The sequence below is a fragment of the Nyctibius grandis genome, chromosome 32 (assembly GCF_013368605.1).
Source record: "Nyctibius grandis isolate bNycGra1 chromosome 32, bNycGra1.pri, whole genome shotgun sequence".
In the NCBI taxonomy this organism is placed as follows: domain Eukaryota; kingdom Metazoa; phylum Chordata; class Aves; order Nyctibiiformes; family Nyctibiidae; genus Nyctibius; species Nyctibius grandis.
In genome coordinates, this window is record NC_090689.1 from 2,668,000 (window position 1) to 2,687,985 (window position 19,986).

The 19,986-nt window shown below is 46.5% G+C and overlaps 1 protein-coding gene across 2 annotated transcripts; it reads right to left on the bottom strand.

Moving 5' to 3' along the window:
- Positions 1 to 2,054: 2,054 nt before the first annotated feature.
- On the bottom strand, positions 2,055 to 19,964 carry INPP5D (inositol polyphosphate-5-phosphatase D). Of its 2 annotated transcripts, none has more exons than XM_068420983.1 (20): positions 19,863 to 19,964; positions 18,646 to 18,752; positions 18,007 to 18,109; positions 17,413 to 17,609; positions 16,386 to 16,503; positions 15,808 to 15,904; positions 14,332 to 14,470; positions 13,547 to 13,655; positions 13,302 to 13,390; positions 12,996 to 13,077; positions 11,334 to 11,423; positions 11,047 to 11,160; positions 9,870 to 9,952; positions 8,803 to 8,890; positions 7,900 to 8,049; positions 7,041 to 7,134; positions 6,738 to 6,845; positions 6,040 to 6,309; positions 3,830 to 4,406; positions 2,055 to 3,100 (listed from the first exon to the last, which is right to left on the bottom strand). In XM_068420983.1, exons 1-20 carry the CDS (start codon positions 19,927 to 19,929, stop codon positions 3,098 to 3,100), a joined length of 2,685 nt encoding a protein of 894 aa, XP_068277084.1. In that variant the 5' UTR covers positions 19,930 to 19,964; the 3' UTR covers positions 2,055 to 3,097. The 2 variants fall into 2 exon arrangements, with proteins under 2 accessions (XP_068277084.1, XP_068277083.1); XM_068420982.1 differs by having other exon boundaries at positions 6,040 to 6,312.
- Positions 19,965 to 19,986: the final 22 nt, after the last annotated feature.

The following is a 19,986-nucleotide window of genomic DNA, read 5'->3' on the forward strand; positions in this document are numbered from 1 at the left end:
TAACCCCACCAAAATTATCCCCTTGCTATTTTGGAGTGGCTAACTCATCTTCATTTGTTTTTTTTTCTTCTGTTTTCCCTCCTCCTTGAGTCATTTTCTGTAAGACCCTACCTTTACCAGGAAGGAAATATACAGCCCACTACAACACTTTAGGAAAAGCTTTCACAGCGCCCTGTGATAGTTTTACAGTGGAGAGGACAAGTAAAGCTTGCGTTAGATGCATCAGGTGCAGGCAGGAAACAGGGCTTTAGAAAGTTACTGTGTTCGACAACATTACATCCTGTAGCTGGGAACTTAAAGCATTTTTGACAGCTGGGTCTCCATGGAAATGAGTGAGACTGCAGCTATTTTAAGAACTTAGAATAAAGGACGCCGGAAGGTTACGGGTAGGTACTACATCTGGGGGAAATCAGTCAATTTTTGGACAATTCATACCCTTCACTTCATGTTTTCTACTCATACTGCCTGTACTAACTTAATTGGGCAATAACAGAGATGGCAGAAAAATGTGCCTGGTTTGGCAAGAGAGAGTCGTGGGCCCAGGGACATGCGAGAAGGGAGCAGCTTGTGTTCAGTCCTGGTTTCATCTGGTTCAGGATGCAGGCAGTAAAACCAGCAGAGCTCACCTTAAAGGCTTTATGACAGAAAGTAAAGACAAAACAAACATAAGCACAAGATTTATTTGTTAAATTCGGTTTTCTAATATTCACACCTGGCAAGCTCTCACAGTTGGTGTTACCAACTCCACCATCTCAAGGCACAGCTACTCTTACCATAAAGACAAGTATTGCGCAGAGTCCCACTACTTTTTTGCACCAGCCCATCTCTACCACTCTGTCTAAGCTGCTCGCCTGAGAACTCCCTCTTCTGCAGAGGCCTCAGAAAGCTCTTTACGAGCCTTCTTTTGAACGTTTTCCACTTGCAGAAAGTGTGGTGGCATTTGCCATCATTCCTGTTGGAGAGAGTAACTCAGACTCTCCTTGGAGCCACAAGTGATAATTCATACCCAGCTCCTGAGCTGGGTAAGAAATGCATTTTTAGCATGGGAATAATAATGTAATTTTTTTTCTTCTGGAAACTTGGCAGAGAGCGTCTCTCCTCGCCCAGCAATATGCCTTTCTAAAGGACAGGCCAAATCAAGCACCTGGATGTTATATTATGCCTTAGTAAGTCTGGTGTTTCCAAATTCTGCTCATTTGCAAATCTGGGCCAAATTTAAGCAGCATTCCCAATTAGGAGAATATTTTTTTGCAAGAAGCTATCCTTGCTTTATATCAAGCTGTTATTTTGCAAATTTGGGGGAATATACTTTCTTTTCTACAGCTTAGGAAGTCAGTGGATAAACACTAGCACCACAGAAAATCCGAGCCTGTCTTATTATTGAGAAGTTAAAACATTTTGTGGAAAGCCATCTCTGAACATACGCGAACACATCACAAAATTAGTAGGAACTCATCTAACTGTCCCTACTGGACAGAAAGCTCACCTGCTCCAGGAAGGTTTTACTCTGGCATCTGGAATAGGAAAGCGAAACACTCCCCAGGGCCAGGGAAATATCACAGCTATTGAGTTACGGGGATTACAGAGAGAGGATTCTGTTGAATAAAGCAAGAGGAATGTAAGCCCATGGCCCATCTTGCTGACTTGTAGGTCAGAGAGCCAGGTGTTTCAGTAATGCCTTGAAACCCCAACCTGCATGGCAGAAAAACCTCTTTTGGAAAGATTTCTACCTTACAGGTTGTCATCTTCCACCCATTCTCACAAGCCTACGCCTGGCCTCTCCTGCTCCAGTAAAATTGCTGTACATTTTCTATGTTCATACAATTAGTAACTGTACCTGCTAGCACGTGCTAACATTTTTAAACCAGCTGTATCCACGAAGGGTCCGTGCACACAGACAAATGCGTCCTCAGTCGCAATATCGCAGCAGCATTGTGGCATCTTCCCTGCACTCCTTGGTGCCTTTGGTGTTTCTCCTGGGCAGGGACTACCGTCACTGAGCGAGCTGGTGTAACACCCAACTAAAGCTGAACCATGTGGCAGGCAGCTCTGAATTTTCAGTAAAGAATGATCAGAAAGTTGACTATTTTATTATTTTTAAGTAATCAACATGGAAACAATAGCAACAACTAAGTCACAAACAGGCATAGCCTATTTGTAACCACGGCATTAATACTTAACATGAATATAACAGAAATTACACGTATGTTACCATAGTCATTCTCAGTCAATGAACAGAAGTGTACAGTAAGTCAGCATTAATCTATTAAGAATGCTACAAAACCAGCCGGCCAGTGTCCTTCCAAAGCAGAGTGCTTGCTGTAAGACAGGCTGGGACGACTGCTGTCCGTCCCTCCGGGCAGCTGCACTCCTAGGCTGCCTACGGACCTGTTCTCCCATTTCTGCATGTAGTTCTGACGTTTCCCTTTGTTAGGGGTACGAAAGCACTACCTGCTAGGACACAAAAAGAGCTACAGTGCCAAGGGCCAGCCCTCACACTCTGCATGAATAATGCGTGTGTGCCGCCCGGGAGCTCACGCTGGAGGCCAAGCTCCGTCCCTTGTGTGACATTCATCAGTATCTGCTACTCAAACTCTTTTCCCACCCTCCCCTCACACCTTGCTCCATGGATAGGACATGCTTTTGGAGCTGTACCGCTTTCAAAATGCTTTCTTTTACATATCACTCTTTAATAGGAATTGTGTAACACAAAATAAAAATTTTGCTTTTGTAGAAAGGGGGTTCTTTAAATACACCCCTTCCCTCTCCTGGTCCTTATACCGTACCTTCCTCTTCTTCAGAACATTTACTAATGCATGTACTTAACCACCTGCCTCTTAGCAGAAGTACCAAAGTGACACTACAAAAGGCTAACTTGCACTCGGTATTGTGGCCCTGGCTCCTCTGGGTCTGAGCAACACAGGGTAAGCTTCTCAGCTAGAACACTTTCATAATCATAGTGGAGGATATACCCTCAAAAATAAAAATCCCCAGTCTTTTTAGAACCAGACCAGAGGACATCAGTGTGAACAAAGCAGTAATCTCCATCTTTCTTCCCATCAGGATTCCTCCTAGGGTGCCATCTGCCGCGTCGTTTTCACTGTAGAGACAAGAGAAGACATCAGCTTGTCTACTGTTAATTCTAAAAGTTTTGATGGAGAAGGAAAAAAACCCCTCCAGTTTGCTCAAGCAGGCTCTCTTTTTCTCCCAAACCCATTTACTAAGACCTCCCCTACTCCTTCTCATCCAGCTAATGATGTTCTGGAGGAAAAAAACCCAAACGAACAAAAAAACCACCAGCCCAGAAAAGCAGATGTGTGATTATTTCTGTAGAGGATTCAGTAATGTTTTTGGATACTACTGTTCTAAGTTGGTAAGTGTTTTTTATAGATAGCTACTTTTAATCATCTTTTTAATTAATTACAGCAAAGCAAATCTATTAGTCAATACTGTAGATTTTTGCTGTGAGGCCAAGTTTGGACATTCTCAGAAACAATGCAGTATGCACCAAACGAGCAGTAACAAAGGAGCTGACTGTTTGCATTCCTCTTCTGGCCATCAAGCTTAAACAGTCCAAACGATGTTAAAACTCCATGAAAACTAAGGCCGTGGTTTCACAACACGACACCCCCTGCAGCAATGTTGCTTTCAGAGACTCCCTTGCATCTGCTCTGCAAGCCCTGTAGGTTTGTGGACAGTGCTCTGAGCTGGGCGAGGAAATACAGAGCCAGGGCACTGCGATTAAGCCAGTACTACTCCAGTAGCATTCTGCTGTGACACCACAGTCTAATAAAACTTCCCCCCTGCCTTACTCCCACAAGTAACACACCGGTGTAGTTGTCCTGCCGACTGGTCCCTCCTCTGTCCGATGCTTCCCGGCGTGCGGCAGCTCTGAACTGTCTCGGTAGTCTCGGCCCTTGGAGTTCTGCATGTCCAGCACTGCCCGGCTCTTCGAGGGAAGGGGCGGCTTGTTGTGCTGTCCCTGGATGCTTGGGCTGACTTCAGACCTCGATGGCTTGACTAGTTTTTTGAGCGGTGCTGAGTTTTCTAACGATGTCGTCACCTTCGGTTTGCCTTGAGTCTTTTCACCCGTATTCTTCTCTTCAGATTGGCCGGAGCAAGTATAGGACCGAAATCGCTGTGTGGGGACCAGGAAAGGTGGCGACGGTTGTTTGCCAGAGGTCTTGCTGCTCTCAGGCTCCTGTGACTTTGGGAGGTGAAAGCTCTGCTCAGGCAGCGGCGGCTGCTCTTTTCGCGAGGCCTTGGGGTAGTCCTGCTCTTTCTTTGATGCCACCTTGCCCTTAGAGCCCATGGAACCATACAGCGGGTTCTCAAACATCTCTGGCTTTTGCTGTCCCTCCTCCTGAAGCAAAGGCTCTGCTGTGGTTTTCCCCAGTTCAGGTGGCCTACGGACATGAAAGCAGTGTGAAAAGGAGACTTGTAAAGAGCAGGCAAGAGACACTGGCTGATTTAAAGAGAAAATGAATAGGAAATGAGCACGATAAAATTAAACTGACTGTGCAAAGGGGTAACAAGATAACAATTAAACTCGGGGGGAGAGAACAGAATTGTGTATTGTTTTTACTTTGTTTAATCATTATTAACGTGACAGCAGAGAGCAGATATGCATGGTACTGTATAAACTCCCTGCTGGACTACAGTCTTGTCAAACCGATACTTGGCTTCTCTTTAAACAGAGATAAGCTACTGAGCCAAACTGTGCCAAGTGCTTTGATGGCTCTGCGACACGCACAAATCTGAATTTAAATGTTAATAAGAATCTTCAGATCTGGCAGAGAGGATTGAAATGGCTGTCTGGACAGTTAACGTGAGAGCTCACATCATACTGTAGTATTTTACAACTAGGTCAATCTCCTCTTGCTACCAATGCCACATGGTATTCCTGGGGAAGGGACAGAACTCCTTAGTGCACCCAAATGCACAATATGTAAGTAATAGCTGTATAGCGTAGGGTGAGACAATCATGGTGCGTTCACAGCTGAGCCCTTTGAATCGAGGCTCAGACTGGAATGACAGCACAGCTGTGCAACGGGACAAGGCAGGTTTCATGGGTTTTGTGGGACTCAACCTGGTTTGGCAAGGCTTTCATCTGGAGAACCGCCACGGTACTTAAAAGATCAGCCACAGTATCACTGAATGGAGTGGGATAGGGGTGAGTGGCACATGTTCTTTGGGTGTCTTCAAATGAGTTGTGTTCCTTGCTTCAAGTTCTTTTCTGGAAGTCAGTACAAGCAGGAGCAAAGAGCTGCGATCATGATGAAGCGTTGTCAGGTAGATAACAGATTGAGGCAGTGCTTGCAGCTCTGACTTCTGCAAGTTCTGGCTTACAGAGTGCCACGTACATTTACCAGTGAACTCCAGCCCAGACTCAGAGAGCAGCTGTCCTGTCACTGTGAAAGAGAGGTCTGGAACGAGGACACTGACTGCATACACGCACTAGGGTGGAGGAGCCTCATCACTTCACTAAGTTGGGTAGGGACGGGATATTTTCAATTGCTGGATGGAAATCCTGCATCAAGACTTGTGATAGATGCAGCACATGGATGCTAACTTCTGTAGTAAGCTGGACATTTGTATAGTGGTATAAGTAGAGATTCAGTTAAAGTACTTCACATATGACATGTGAAGGAGCTCTCCTTCCCATCCAGTGGAAGGATCTATGCCACACTCTTCCCTTTTCTTCTTTGTTACTACAGTCAGCTCTGTAGTCAACTCTCCTTCTCTTCTCTTGGTAGAGAATTAAACTTGTACATCTGGTTTTGGCTTTCCCTTCACAAAAGTCTGAGGAACTACTAACACTAGTTTTCTCTGAGTATGCGACGTTTGCGCTTGTGACCTTCACTTACCTTTTTCTAATTCTAGAGATGAAAGACCAAAAGACAAGGTGCAGCATATTCTTTTGAAAGACCAAAAGACCTTTTGAAAGACCTTGAACTCTCCGTACAGATAATGAGATAGTGACTGTGCAGAATGACAGGAGAGAAGGGACTAGCCCCAGTGCAAAACTCAAAGACTCACAGATACTCTTGACTCCGACTACAAGTGCTTCTGTTTACTGTAGGCTGGAGGGACGGTTTTGGAGACAGAGGCGACAGGGAGGGTGATGTGGAGGATGACTGACACTGGCCCGTTACAGACGTAGTCTCTTTGGGCTGCTGCTCGTAGCTCCAGAGAGAAGGCGGCTGGTCTGGTGAAGGCATCTGCTTAAGCTGGCTGGTTGTAGAGGGTTGCTGAGAGAAAGGAACCATCCCCAGGTAGCTGGGGTTGCTGATGTCTGTGGTAGCGGAGCTGCTGAAGAGAAGAAATATTGTTAGGAAGATACATGCACAAATACATTTATTTTTTTGTCTCCCTGCCAGCTACAAAGGAGTTAGTGCCCACTGACTGCTTAGATTAATACCACCTACTATTTTTTTTTTTGTCACTGTTGCTTCAGAATCAGAGAGTAAGTGGGAGACCTGTTAGTGCCTCCCTCCCCTGGGTCACTAGAGAGGAAGCAGCTGGGACAAGGCCACCTCCCCCAGCCCCAAACAGGCTGTGGCAGACGCTTTCATTCCCAGGCTGCAGAGAGCACTCAGCTTCTGAAGCCACATATAGGGGCTTTTACAGGTTTCTGGGCCCTGCAGGAACGTCCTATGACTCTTGGAAAGGAGAAGGCCAGCAGGTTGAGCATAGCTTCCCACCCCAAGCTGGCAGAGGTAAAGCAGCGAGGTTACCGTAACATCTCCTCCTTTCCCGGGGTGTCTGGAGAAGGGGAAGCGCTCCCCCAATAGCGAGCAACGGCTGCTGCCTCTCTGGCCATCAGGTGAGTGGATTTGGACTTTCTGTTGGAAACAAAAGGGCCCTTTGTAAGTGGGGTGCAGGGACCCAGTCTGACTAATGCACTCTCAGTTTTTGAAGCTTTGGGCACAGAAGGATTGACCAGCCCTCACTATTAATACTGCTCCCACAGCAAGCCCAGCGCGGCGCTTATTGAGCCCACTAGTGTTCTGTAGCTGACTTACCCACTTGCCCTTTACCTGCTAGTCTGATCCCAGTCTTTGCTAGGCTCTAAGCTGCTGATGTTCTTCGGTTTCTGCCCAGTGATTTCATCACGTTCAATCTTGACAAAATCTGAAGGAAAGAAAAGGCATAGGAGAGTGTTTTGGCAGCTTCAGAGTCTGATTCCTTAAGTTTTCTGTGTTACTGCTTGTATGAAGGCAACTCTCCTTGTCTATCAGAATGACAGCGAGACAGTTTTAAACAGATGTTGCTATTACGTTTTCAACTGCCCACTAATGCATATCCTGTTTTGTTGGCATAGAAAAAAATGTGTATCTTGAAATACAAAGGTCATGATGCCCCAGACAGTCAGATATGGGTCATTTTACCATCCAAAATAATAGTAAATGTCGTGAAGCTGCTTTTGTACTCTGAAAGAGAACAGGTAGTGAGGTGAAAATAAGCAAAGTGTGTGATCTTTTAGCTGAGCAACTGCTCCTTGAGAGCCTCACGTGCTCTTTGCAGATGTTCCCCAGGGTGCCCGGAGCAGGGAAAGCTTTGGCACCTTGTCATATAACCACTGCAAGTGGAAAATAAGGTATCACCAATCAATAAAACCAGTATCAGTGACAGACAGGGGGCTCTCTCAGGCTGCCGAATTTACTTGAACGATGAAAAAGAAAAAACCCAAATGGATTTGCCTGTCTTTCTGAAAAAGTACAGGTATACTCCTGAGAACTAACACTACTCACATCTCATCAAGAGCATCAAAAGCTCTTGCCTCTTTGAGACTAAAAGCACTGCAAGGATAACTTTCAATTCCTTGACAGTTATCAGAAATCTTTCGAGATGGATATTCTCTAGAGCGAGTGTTGTAGAGATGATCTCATTCCTTACCATACAGTTTCTCTCTCTGTTTTCCTTGTGATGTTTGTAACTTGATTTCACCTTGGAAGACCCCTGTTTTCTCACCATGATGTGTCAGTACAGTATGGATAGGAACTAAGGATTCTGTTGCTTCTATTCGCAGGGCAATGCAGCCTTCCCCTAGAGGACAACAAGGAGACAACAAGCCTGGGACTGAGAAAAAAAGCATTGAAATCTTTTTCTGATGTCAGTCATCTACTATCACTGTGCAGGCAGGGCTGAGATTACTACAGAGAATCTGCTTTGGATCACAGTAAGGAGCGTAGTGTGTCTTGAGAAATCAGGGGCATTCATTTCACTTCTTCACATATGTGTGAAGGATTTGGGTGTGGGAGACACCCGCAGGTGACTACAGGGTTCTGAGCCTCCATTACTGGTAAGGAAAACATGAGCCTGTGACTGCTATTTCAGTTAATGGGATGTCAGCAAAGAGCTTTCTGTGGACAAGGACTGCAGCCTCTGGCTGGTTAGAATTTGGAAGCAAGCAGCACTAACAAGGACTTTTCTGTAGCCAGGAGAAATGCATCAAGTAAGTGCAAGCGAAACAGGATTTGTATGTTCTGAATAAACCCGTTTAAACAGACTGACTCCTGATTTAATTCCTGTAAAGTACTTTCTTTTTAAGCCACTGCTCTTTTAGGGCTGGTAAAGCTCACAGATTGTTGCTTCTAGTTCATATTCCTCTAATCATCATTACCTCACAAAATGTTGCCCACGATGTATTTTTGTATGTATTGAGTTCTAAATCAGAAGTCAGAGCATCATAGATGTTCAGTCTCTAAGAGTTACTTCTGTTCTCTCCCACTCTTTCAGCAGTTTGGAAAAATCCAAGTAGATTTTGACTCATCCCGAACTTTAGAGCTAAGCACTTACCATAAGATTCATCACTGTCTGATGACTTAATGCTGATCAGGATGTGTTGATCCAGTAGGTATTCTGGGTCTGAAATAATTGGAGTCAGCTGCAAAGACAAGTTAATGTGGGTCAATACAATAGGTGGCCTGTGCCTCAGTCCCAAATGAGTAAAACTCAGCTGGACAAACCCATGAGGGTATCATGTCACCCTCAGGAGCAGCCTCTTTGATGATATTTGGAAATCTGTGGTAGAAGGCTTTTGGAGTCCCTCCACTCTCACTCCCAGCACAGCAGACAGAATGCTACAAATCAAACACTCAGGGGCTGAGCTGCAGTTTTCTCCTGCAGTGCAGGACTGAAAATTCCTCTGGGAGGAAGTGATCTGGACTCTGATTACACTCTGCTCCCCAAAATCTGTTTGGCTGTTGATACAATCACTTATTGTAGAGTCGTTCCCCAGTCTCTCAGTGTACGGCACTCTTCCAGAGTCAGCAGCTCTTCTTTTGGGCTGTTCAGAGGGTACTGGCATGCAGATTTGCTCCAAATCCGGGAGCCCTGCTAGTGCTTCCAGCTCCCACCACGGAGAACAGCTCTGATCTCAAGGGTCTCGAGGACTTGTCTCGGACACTGACACACAGAACACTACTTCTGGTCATTGATAGTCTTTTTAACACAGGTGAAAAATACTTTGTCAAGTTTTCTAAAAAATACCAAGAAAAAAACTTTGTCTGATAGGACAAAGAAGCTCCAAGGCAGAGTTACTCTTTAAGGTGTTTTATCTTCCATCTAAAACTAAAAAAATGGGCCTGCTTAAAAGACTTGTTGGCATAGTTACGTTCACTAAAAAGGTGAGAAAAAAGTCACACTCCTGAGTGACATAATCACGCCAGCAAAATTCCTGATACAGATGAAAATACACGGGCAAGAAAGTCCTTTCCTGCTGATAATATACTCTGTTTAGCTTAAGCCCATCCTGCATTCTTACAGTCTCTTTTAAGAGTAAACAAGACCACAGCCACGTTCCTGAAAATAATGTTTATATAAGTAAAAGACTTAATGTTGCTTATGGGATAGTCCCAGTTTACCTTTGGAAGTGCATCAATGAACTTTACCACAAGCTCCCCCTCGTTCCCATCCTCGTTTTCTCCTTCCTGGCTCTTCACAAAACCTGCAGGGTGATGAGAAAGGAGCTCAGGAGAACAGAGACAGCAAGAACTTGGCTACAAGTCCTTTTCAGATGCCTACAATTATTTTCCTACTTGGACACAAGTTTTAGAAGTATTAAGCAGCTTAAAGTCTGAGCTTTGGCTGAATGTTTACACAGTAAATTTACAAGTGATTTTACTGGAGCATTGTTAAATGGTTTTATTTTACAGTCAAACTTGGCACTAAAAAGCTCGGTGCATACATGGACTGGAGGCTAAGAACATGACAGCTCTTCCTACGCCACTCAAGATAGCACACTTTTGAAATTCTAATTTAAGATTCGTAATACACTGTTTCCATAGAAATTTATGCAAATTTTGATAGAGCCAAAAAATAATCTTTTATGGAGCTGTCTTTGACACGGCGCTCTGCCACGCGATAATGTGATGAAGCGCACACCGAAGGCACGCTGTCCCACTTACGGGAGCAGTCCTGTGATGGGGAATGGCTTAAAAAAACCCACAGCGAGGGCATGTAGGCTCACATTACATAAACAGCTGAGACTCAGCCCTGCAGCACAGAGACAGGGAGTAAAATCTGTGGCACTGGTGGGTGCACAGCCCCATTTACAGAATCAAATCACTTTCACTTTAAGCTGATCCTCTGACTTATTCTTTTTTAAACCAGGGCAATTAAATTATTTTTATTGGCATAATGCAGATGCTTTATTTTGAAGGCACCTGATCATTTGTAGCAGGCACGATTAGAAATTTAATCAATCGTGTTTGCTAAGTAGAGATTTTCTGTGTGATAAGCAGGAACAACACGTGTTTCTCTTCAAGAAAGAGATGATCAGATTGCCAAACAAGATGGAAGAAGTGGTGGAAGGCTACACGTCTGAGCGTGGATTACAGCTAAATGGCTGTGGGGTTTGGATTGTATTGCTGACAGTACAGGATGACTTGTAAACCACAACAAATCTCTAGGACATCCCTTTTTTGCACTGTAACAAGGGATCCACACAGCTGCTTATTTAGATCAAAGCAAGAGGAAGGGGAACTAATCCAAACAAGCAAGAAACTTTGACAGAAAGAATAAAGATGGGCAAAAGCATACTTTCTAAGCAGCTAGAGTGAAATTCGATGTAGAACTTGGTCTGGGACTTGGTCTTCAGAGTAGCATAGCAGTGCAGGAACTCTATCTCCCCTTGGGAATCCGTGTACTTGGAGTCTAGGAAAGAAGAAGGGAAAATAATGGCATTTTCAGTAGGAGATAGAGAGGGCTTTTTTGAGGGCTTTTTTGAGTGGACTCTTTAAGAATCATCTTTGTGTTTCAACATAGACAAAGCACTTCATTTTGTATCCGAAGGTGAAGACAGCACACTTGGGCCCAACCAGACTAACCGTTCTTTGAAACAAACTGTGAGGTGACTCCCACTTCAAAGGTGGCAAAGACAGGACTGTGGTCACTTGTCATGACGTCGGTGGTGCAGCCTGCCAACGAGAAAGGGAGGACAGTTACTGCCCTGCCTTTCTGCCCTGCTCCAGTGAGATCGCTGCGACAGAAATATTACTCAGTAATTTTCCAGAAAACCTAACTGTCGCTGTGGTAACTGTCTCTAGTCAAAGGTGCTTCTGCATAATCTCATGTTAGTATCTAGGAATGTAACCCTTTTGTCAAAATACATGAACATTTGGCTAACGGACACAACTTTACCATATCATTTTGCAAGCGACTGTCAGTGTTAGATTCCCCCAGTACAAAAAGCACTCGCAGGCTTCCTGTTTAGCCTGGAGAAGAGGAGGCTCCGAGGTGACCTTATTGCAGTCTACACCTACCTGAAGGGAAGTTGTAGTGAAGTGGGAGTTGGCCTCTTCTCCCGGGCAACTAGCGATAGGACAAGAGGGCACAGCCTCAAGCTTCGCCAGGGGAGGTTCAGGTTGGACATCAGGAAGAATTTCTTTACAGAAAGGGTTATTAGACATTGGAATGGGCTGCCCAGGGAGGTGGTGGAGTCACCATCTCTGGATGTGTTTAAGAAAAGACTGGACATGGCACTTAGTGCCATGGTCTAGTTGACAGGGTGGTGTAGGGGCAGCGGTTGGACTCGATGATCCCTGAGGTCTCTTCCAACCTGGTTGATTCTGTGGTTGCCTCTGCAACCTTTATTACAGCTAATAAAGCTCTAATAGGGCAGGAAATCACCCAAGAATACACTGGTGCTCCTTCAGTGCTACAGAGCAACTCATGGCCAAGATTAACAGTGAGTAAGCAAGGTCTTGACTTGAGCTAAGCGCACACCGAGTTCCAGCAAGCCCAGTCCATGGAACAGAACAGTGTATAAAAGCAGATGCCAGACCTTGTAGAGGTGCTTATTTGACCACACACCTCATCCTCATAGGCTCTGTGATCAGATCAGTCCACCTTATCCCCCAAGAGACTTCTACAGCCCTCTCCTCAATCCCATGCACAGGAAACCATCAACATCATACTCAGATGCTTGGTCCTACATATAGTCGATGAAATTTCAGGAACTAACATCTGAGTCTTTTTTTAAACAAGTCTTGTGAGCTTCCTCTCTTCCCTGCACTACACTTTTGTGATGCTTCTCAGCAAGAAAGGGAACGGGCTCTTGGCACCGCACAATCCTTCTGGAATATGGTTTAATAGAAGAGATATTTGCAGCTCCAGCCTCTGCAGACTGGACTGTGCACACAGGGTCTGCCCTGCTGGCACCATCAAGTAAGGAGCTCCTGGTGGTAACTGCACAGGAAAAGTGGTTATTGTTGCCAAGAAATAACTGGTGTAAAGTTATCCTACAGCATGGCCTAAAGCTGGACAGCTGCAGCTGCCTGAGTGGTATTCTGCATATAAAAGAATAACAGAATTAATTCCCCACCCTGTAAGGTTACAAGCAGAGAGATTTGGCTCCACTCTGCCTGCTTTAACATCAGGTCCCTCTATGCTGAGTGCCTGGCAGTGCAGGGAGATCCTACAGACTCTGCTCTGAATCATTTCCGTTTCAGACTGATTGCTTTGCTATCTACAATCTGTTATCTACCCACCATAGGACTGACACACAACGTGCACCATGGGGTATGATTTCCAGAGCACTCGATCACACCAGGATGGCAAATTGTACTTCATCTGCAAACCAAAGGAGAAGTGATGTCAAGAAGAAGGGAAAGGACCAGTTCACAAAAGAGCAGGAAATTCACTTGCCCAAGCACCGTATATTTGTGTCAAATCTTTTTGATTGTATTGACTCCAAGGGCAGAAAATGCAGAGGCTGGTTTAGGTCACTTTCTTCTGTCAGAGTTACCTTCCCTGCTCTGCCATATATCTCTGAAAGGAAATCAGTTTTCACCTACCCCAGTAGCCTTTTGCTTGGTGTAAGCATACTTCTCCCGGGTACCTCTTTCAAAACGGTAGGTTGGAGCAAAAGTAATTTCTTCTTCCTCTACAACAGAGAGATAGCTCTGTTACAGCGTGGCCCACTGAGAACCCTCATCTGGGCAGGACAGCCACTGCCCTGTACACGCTGCCCCACATCAGGTCTGGCAGAGAAAGGGGCTGGAAATGGGAGAGGGACCTGCCAACACACTCAGAATCTTACCGAACTGCAGGAACACCTTTTGGTCCTTTCTCTCGATGAGAAGCTGGTCGAAAGCCAGCAGCTCCGGATACTGCTGCTGCCTGATCTTCTGGATAATATTCTCTGCTTCCTGCCAACAGGGAAACAGCAGAGCTGCAGATGATGCAAAACCTTCTTATAAATATTCCCTGCGCTGGGGAGCCGGCAAGTGCTTCTGAACTGTTTCACAGAGCCGTGCCCCCTGCCACGCCCCCACCTTTCCCTTCACTGAAGGGCCCCAGTCTTTGCTGTGTGGCTGAACACTTGTCTATCGGAACAGGCACCAAAGTGCCCACACACCCCCTACACAAGGACACACACAACCAGATGCACATCAACGCCAGGCTTGCTGTTGTCTCCCGCCTACTGAAACCTATCCAGTATTTATTACCGCTCGCCTGTCTCTGGGGGCCTGTTCTGAGCCATTAAAGGCTGACCAAACAGAGCAGAAAGGCAATCTCCGGATCAAGCTGTTCAGGGACAGATGCTCGCTCACAGCGGGAAGGCGAGTGGGGAGGTTTGGGGAAGCGATGCTGCCTGGAGCAGCAGCGTGTGCCAGACAGCATTCCTGGCGTGCCCTGGGTCCGTCAGCCCTCGGAGAGGGCAAAGGGCATTTCCTTGCTCTCCCTCCACTGGTGTCACACTCGTGCCCCGGGGATCCCTTCTGCCTCCCCTCTTTCTGCCACGCTGCCCTAGATTAGAAAAGGACAGTGCTGCTACAGCAACGCGGTGCTCTGGCTCTCCGGGGATCCGTGCAGAGTCCCTACCGTCGGGGGCTGTTCCACGCGGTAGTTCAAGTCTCCCAGCCAGAAAAGATGAGTGAAGCGATGAGTGATGTTGAACGGACTCAGTTTCTTATCTCCCAGTGTCAGGAAGCGCAGGATGTTCGTGTAGTTCTGGTTGCGTCTGTCAAGACAAGAAACATCTGCCTGACGTGCTAAATTGCCATGCCTGGGCTGGCAGAGACCGCCGCTGTACCGGGCAGGGACCGGTCTGGCTCAACACCTAGAGGAGAGCAGATGGGAAGCCGAGAACTTGCCACCCCTGCCTCGCATGGCACCTCAGCAGACAGGCCCTGGTGATGTGCTCAGTGTCTCCCGGTGAGCCAACCTCCATCACGCAACCAGTAACGCAGCACAGCTCTCGTGCCACAGCCTGTACGGTGTGCAGTCGGGGGAGCTGGGGGCAGGAGGGCGGCCTGCCGTGAGGAGGGGGCCCTGGCACTTACAGCAGCTCCGGGCAGCTCTGCCTTGGCTGTCAGACTGTTCCCAGCTGAATGGGAAGGCTGGAAAGCTGACCTAAAGCCGCTTTGGTTGCCTCCTGGGGCTGTGCTTTTCTCAGCTGCACATCCTAGAAACCCAGCATTTGATTGTTGCCTTCAGCTTTCAGCAGCAAACACATAACTAGGTTTTTGGCAGCTATTCCAGGCCCTGGGGAACCCTTCCATAGAAGTTAACTCCATCAGTGGCAAAGACCCTGTGCAGAAATCCCACACCATCTGTTTTCCGGGTCCTGGACTTGGAAAGATGGCAAAGCCACCTTCTTAATTTCAAGTCCTCTTGCTTTCAAAACCACTCCTTCCAACAGCTCCAGCTCCTCCCAGCGTGGGCACAGATCTCCCACCGATGCTGGGATCTTTGCCTTCCAGCCCTGTGCTGCACAGAACCTGCCTAGACCATGGAAATTCATTTCACAGCTGGGAATAGAGAATTAGCCACCGTGGAGATACTTGCATCTCCCTCTTGGTATTGCTGACGGCACGCTCTGCCTAGCAGGACCTTTCTCAGCTGTGCCCCAGGGCACACCACAGCTCCCATGCTCACAGCACTGCCTGCAGCGGGAGGCAGACAGTCCCCTTCGGCACATCATTCTGGGATGGGAAAAGCCTTCCCACGTCTCTCCAAAACACTGTAGATCAGGGAACTGCTTTCCTCATGTACTGGGCTTGCATGACAGGTCACACAAGGGTTGTGCAAGACCTTTACACTCAGCTCTGAAATAATTTTGCTGTCCATTTCACCTGCACCTGTGTGGGATGGCCATATGGCAGAAGTCCCTCAGTTAAATGGTGACCCAGTGGGCAGGGTCTTTAGCACAGATTGCCCTCCCAGGAGACATTTAACAAATTTTTATGGTCAGGAAAACATGCTTGTGACTGTCTGGTGGGCCCTCCTTCCAAGCGTGGCCCAGAGAACTTCACCCTGGGTCAAAACCCATTTTTGAGAGGGCAGGATGTATCTTACCTGTGTTTCTTTTCGCTTCCCGAAGTCAAATGGCTGTTAACAAACCCAAAGGAGGTTCCATTAAACATGAATGACACTCCCACAGCTCCTTTATTACCTGGAAAAGATAAGCCAAAAACGTCAGGAAATCAATCCACCTCCAGGCTGAGTCTAGCAAAGATAATAAAGCACCTAGCACATCTTAAGTGGAGGATGGAGAAGAGAAATACGTTGACTTAATCAGCACAGAAAGAATTTGTACATACAGCACAGATAGCAGTAACACATTTTCTAAGGATGCTAACAAAAATTAGTTGAAGGGAAAGAATTCACAATTTCCTTGTGAAACCCGAGAAAGAGCAATCCAATAGCCAGCCAAAGGTGTTTGCTGGGAATATATATATATATATATATGCACTAAGTATACACACAAATAGATTTCCTCTCTTACAGGGTAAGATATAATCAGTGCTAGTGGGATATAACTTTAGTAACACTAGTGTCACATAAATGTGAGAAAGCTGTTCCATTTCAAGGACAGTGTTGGCACAGGCTGGACAGGTCTCAGTCCTCTGGACAAGAGCGGGGCCGTTCCTCACCCAGCGTGTTCGCGATGCCTGTCTTCACGTTGTCTGTGCAGATGTGGCTGATGCGGTTCTCGTGTTCTGGCTTGGCCAGCACAACAATCCTGATGTTCCAGAGGGTATGGATCGCTATCTGCAGGGGTGGGAAGGGTAGAGGTTTTATTTCTGCACGTACCTGCGAGCTGCGCTGTAGCTGCAGCCTTCCTGACTCCTTCTGCAGTACTTCTCCTACAGAAACTTTCTTCCTGTGCTCAGGATCTGCTTTCAGTCCTTTTAATCAAAGGTGGGAGGAAGGACCCAGCTATTTTTTCATGTTATGCTCATCATTGGATCGTCTGCTAGCACAAAATACAGTTTCTCCATCACCATGAGAGTCATAAGTCCTGCTCTCCTGTGGCCTTCCAGATAGGCTTAGATTTGTTTCTTGACATTACTGAAACTCAGGAATGTCCCACCCTGGTCTTAATAAGGTTCAGTTTCTTTTCTGATTGTGCCTGTGTGCTGTTATATCCTGTGTTGAAAGTGCAATAGCCTAGGGCGAGATCCAGGCTACAGACAGCTCAGAAAGTTTTACAGTCTCCTCCTTTATGAAGGTCAGAATATTACCACCACTTGACTCAGGTGCTCAGCATCTGCCCCTTGCTCCCAGGCTGGCAGGCAGAGGAGCTTCATGGCAAGGTCCCTGCTTTGGCAGTGAGGGGGTCACTGTCCATAGCAATATGGTACTTCGGGACATGGTTTAGTAGCGGACTTGTCAGTGCTAGGTTGATGGTTGGACTTGATGATCTTAAAGGTCCTTTCCAACCAAATTGATTCTATGATTCTCTGAATATGCCCATCTAGCCAGCTCCAGGGCAGGATCTCGTGGAGTCCACAGACAGATTCAGTTCACTCTCCCTCATCCAAATGCAATAACAACAAAGGGAGGGAAGGAAAGGAGGTGTAAGCAAAATGCCACTTACTCCTCTGTCTCTTTTATTAACACAACATGTACTCCCCTCATATGCCCGAGTTATGTGCGATAGCCGGAATAACCCCTCACCACTTTGAAGCTGATACTGGTGATTTCCTGCAGGGATTGCCTCAGGGTCTCCAGCCATTCCTTCTCCCCTTGGGGATCCTCCTGGGTGCCAATCACGTAGATGTCATGAGGAATGTAGTCAGCAGTGTCATCACGGGTCTTCCCCTGTCCCTTGGAGAGAAACCAGGAGGTGATCTTCTTTGGGGGAGGTGCAGCACCTTTTATTAACAAATCAAACACCAAAGTAAGTCAGAGTATGTTCTGTCAAACCCAGGATACAGACAACCCATGGGGACAGAAATAATAGGCTTCACATTGACTAGGACAGCGTACACTGCAGCACCAGCTTTGTGCCAGCCACGATTCCTTGTCATTGGAGGAATCCTTCAGTACCCATCAGGGCCAACTTGATTGTCCTTTGACTGGAACAATGAAAAGTGTCAAACCTCATGCAAGAATAAGCCTAGAGATCAGCTCTTCCCCGTCCCAGTGGAAGACAACCCTGGTGTACAGCTCTGCTACAGAACAAACACAGTGTCTGGAGCTCATCAAGGCAGGTGAGCACACATTTTGGTGAGTATCTGAAGGAATGTCCGTGTCAGAGGGAGCCCATACCCATATTCCAGGTCCCAATGAAGATGGTGATCATATCAGGCTCTGGTTGCTCCGAGTGTTTATTCTTCATCTGCTGCAGAAGTTGGCAGAACCCTTCTCTCTTCTAGACAGGGAGGAGCAGAGACAATTAATGAGATGCTTAACTCCTCCGACACAACCTCTTGAAAAACTAGCTGAACCAGGCAGTTCCCAGCACACTTGAAGGGCAGACTGGCTCTCCACTATCCTGAAACCTTCGAAGAGGCTGTCTTTCCTGTGGTACTTCCTCAGGTGCTTAGCTTGTGCATTGCTCTAACAAGTGCTGAGCTGGTCAGAAGCAAGCCTGGACTTCCCTCTTGTTTGTCTATATGAACCTCTTTGCAGCTGCCCTCACACGACCCCTTGCCTCTTCTCACTGCTTGCTGACACTGTTCTCGTGCCTCAGTGACAGCACCTAGGTATGTTTGCCCTCTCCAGGATCTCCCATTACACAGTCACTTGTTCATTTTCTGGATGTTTCCAGAACAAAGAAGAAATTTCATTTTTGCAAAGCCAACCACCGTCCTTCAACAGTTCCTCTCTCTGCCAAGGATTGCCCCTCGTACCACTCCCACCCGGGTACCTGCTCCAGCTGGCAGGAAGGAAACACTGCGTATGTACCTTGGAATCAGAAAAAACATATTCCTTCCGCTGTGTTTTTTCTTTTTCTGTTTCCAGCACAATCACCAGTTTGTTAGGGACCTTCTGGGACTTGATAAGCTGCAAGACTAAAGAGAGACTGGGTGTCATGAGCTGCAGTCACTGAAACTAGAATCCCACCAAAACTAACAGGACCCTGCTCACAGGCTCAGGACTTACACGGTCTTTTACGTCTGAGGCTCCCTTTGCCCCACGTAACTACATTTTAGTGTTGCTTAATGTTCCCTATAGGAATAGATTTGGACTCTGAAGCGAAGAGGACCCCCAAAACTCATTCTCCTTGGAGCTCTTGTCCATAGCAAGCCCTGCAGTCTGAAGTGAAGCCTTGGCTTCCTGCAGGCAATCTCTCTGGATCCTGAGCCAGCCTACATATATTCCTTCCCCATCTGTGAGAGGAGGTAAAAACCTCATTTGGTGGTAAAGGTGATTCCTCCCCATCTAAAATAGCAGCTAAGTAATTATGAACACCAGCTGGAGAAAGCCATACATGAAAGCTAATCTTTTCAATCACTGCCAGCAACAGGTTGATCTTCTAGCAGAAGAGAGCCCAAGGGCATCGTTTACTCTCTGATAAATCCTGCCCTGTTTGGCTCAATCTCAGTGAGCTGCCCGTCCAGAAACACAACAGAAAAAAAGGGAAGTTGTTTGAATTCGGCCTTCACGGGCCAAACTGGCATTGCTCATCAGTAGAGATATTGATTCATGTACACAAAAAAAAAATCAAGGGGAAATTCACTGAAAAATGTTACTGAAACTGAGTATCTGGCTTTTTACCATCAAAAATCATCACAGAAGTCATTATGTTCCTGCAGGATGTTTTTTTTTCCAGTGCTTTTCAGTAGAAAAATGGGTCTATTGCAACCAGCTCTATGGGGGAATCTTCTATCAAAACCTGCTCCCTTGCAGCACTGTTACCACTGTCCTCCTTTAGACCAGGAGGCCAGGTCTAAAACCATCTGTGAAGGCTGGTTAACCCCAGTAATGACTACCTGCTCTCTGCAGGCTGCTTTGGGGATAGGCAGTCTAGACTGACCGGAGCCTTGCACGACACCCAGGACCTGGCAGAAATATCTGCACTGTGGGCCAAACCTCGCCCTCAGTGGGGCCAAAGGGAACCCCTCCCCATCATCCGAGGGACCGGGAGTCTAGTCCAGCATTTGTGACCTTAAGCATCTTACTTTTCTTGTGGGTATAAAACTTGTCTTCTGGACCATCCTTAGCTCTCTTGATAATTAGTTTTCCCATTTCCACGTCAACCTTGAGATGTATTTTTGAGAAAATTCCTAAGGAGTCAGATTTCAC